General features: G+C 44.8%; 1 protein-coding gene across 1 annotated transcript in view; it reads right to left on the bottom strand.

Annotated features, from left to right (window-relative positions):
- LOC121915920 (protein S100-A9-like) overlaps positions 1–2076 on the bottom strand; it is a 6308-nt gene that overhangs the window by 3435 nt on the left and 797 nt on the right. The window contains exon 2 of the mRNA XM_042440570.1: positions 700–874. Coding sequence (XP_042296504.1) covers positions 700–852 — 153 coding nt within the window. The 5' untranslated portion in view covers positions 853–874. The remainder of the gene's footprint in view (positions 1–699; positions 875–2076) is intronic.

Below are 2076 nucleotides of genomic sequence, written 5' to 3' on the forward strand. Positions count from 1 at the left end.
GGTTTTGATTCCTCCAGCATTTCAAACTCTAGTTTCTAAGTGGTTAGAGGGTTTTGTATGTAACATAATGCTTTCAGCCCCAACATCTGAAGCCTTCAGTTGGGATGTTCTAGATGTGACAACCATCAGGTTCTAGGTGTATTCATGGTTTTTATTTCCTCCAGATTTCAACTCTAGTTTCTACTGTAGAGGGTTTTTGTAACATAATGCTTTCAGCCAAACATTGAAGCCTCAGGTGAGATTTCTAGATGTGACAACATCAGGTTCTAGTGTACATGGTTTTGAAATCTGGAGGAAATCAAAACCATGTAACACCTAGAACCTGATGTACATCACATCTAGAACTTCCCTACCTGAAAACTTCAAATGTTTGGCTAAAATCATGATGTTCCTTAAATCCTCTAGGTTCTAGGTATTACAGGGTTTTGATTTCCTCTAGATTCCAACTATAGAGGAATGATGTAACATAATAGCAAAACTTCTGAAGTCTTCAGGTGAGATGTTCTAGATGTGACAAACATCAGGCTCTAGGTGTTATGTGGTTTTGCCCTAGCTAGGTGACATGATGGTTGCGGGGATGATAGGAGCTTTAGCTCAACATCTGGTGGCAGTGATGGTGGTGGTGGTCATGGCTCCCTTGACCTAGAGCTTGGTCCCACAACGAGAGATGGCTTTCCAGCTTTGCTCAAGGTAACCTACCGGCAAGGTGTTCTTCAAGAACGGTTGGGCCTGCTCCTTCAATAACTTCTCGAATTCCTTCATCTGCAGGTAGTCATCGATAGGGTTCAGAATACAGTACTGGTGGAATATGTTGACCATACAGTCCAAAGCCTTCTCCAGGTCGGTTTTCATCTCGCTGAGGGATTGGGAGCAACTGAAAGAAGGAGAGGGACATTCAAAATGCATTAATAGATTTGCTGTGAGCATGGACTCCAGAAAAGGGTGATACCAGGGAGCTTGATCCCACTCCCAACTAGATAAAGAGGTGCTGAGTAGGGTTGCCAAATTTCAGAGCCTGGCCCTGCGCCTCCAGTTTTCAGGGCCAGGAGACATGGGTGCCAACACTTCGGTTTTGGTGGGCTCTGCTCCGCACAAGAGTAAAGAGCCCCAGCTTAGTAAGAGAGTATCAGATTGCTCCAGGCAAAGTCCGCACTGCAGAATTAATGCAATTTAACACCGCTTTTTACTGTCGTGGCTCAATCCTATGGTTCTCTGGGATCTGCAGTTTTGCGAAATGTTTAGTAAGTGGATTGATATCCATGAAAGCTCATGCTGAAGTAAGAGCTATATAGGCATGCACAAATAAACTGGGCGAAGAAAGTGATAGAGAATACATTGAACACATAAGAGTCTTCATATTCAAGGCTCATAGGCTCATAAAGATGGAAGAGACCCCCAAGGGCCATCTAGACCAACCCCATTCTGCCATGCAGGAATACACCATCAGAACGCTCCCAACCAATTGCTATCTGTCTCAAAACCTCCAAAGAAGGAGACTCCACCGCTCTCTCAGGCAGCCTCTTCCACCGTCGAACAGCTCAACAGTGGAGATGTGTCTCCAAATGTTTAGGTGGACTATCTTTTTCTGTAGCTTGAACCCGCCGTTCCGTGTCCTAGGATACATCTACGCTGTAAAAATAATGCAGTTTGACACCACTTTGATTGCCAAGACTCCATGCTACAGAATCCCGAGATGCGTAACTTTGGGGGTACTAGCACTCTTTAGCAGAGGAGGCTAAAGACCCTGTAAAACTACAAACCCCAGCATTCCATAGCATTGAGCCATGGCAGTTAAAGCGGCATCCAGCTGCACGAACGCTGCAGTGCAGATGCACCCTATAATCTCTGGAGCTGCAGAAAACAAGTCTGCTCCATCCTCAATATGATATCTGTTCAAATCTTGAAACAGGGCTGTCATTTGCCCTCCTCCTACAGAAGCCTGCAAATAGGGAAGATTAAGAACAACCTATTTGTCAATGTTGAACCTCCCCATTAAAACCCGTTGTTTTGTTCCATCGCGTTGGTTTTGATTTATGGTGACCCTTTGGATGAGAGCCCACTGAGAAACCTTGTTAT

The sequence above is a fragment of the Sceloporus undulatus genome, chromosome 9 (genome assembly GCF_019175285.1).
Source record: "Sceloporus undulatus isolate JIND9_A2432 ecotype Alabama chromosome 9, SceUnd_v1.1, whole genome shotgun sequence".
Classification (NCBI taxonomy): Eukaryota; Metazoa; Chordata; class Lepidosauria; order Squamata; family Phrynosomatidae; genus Sceloporus; species Sceloporus undulatus.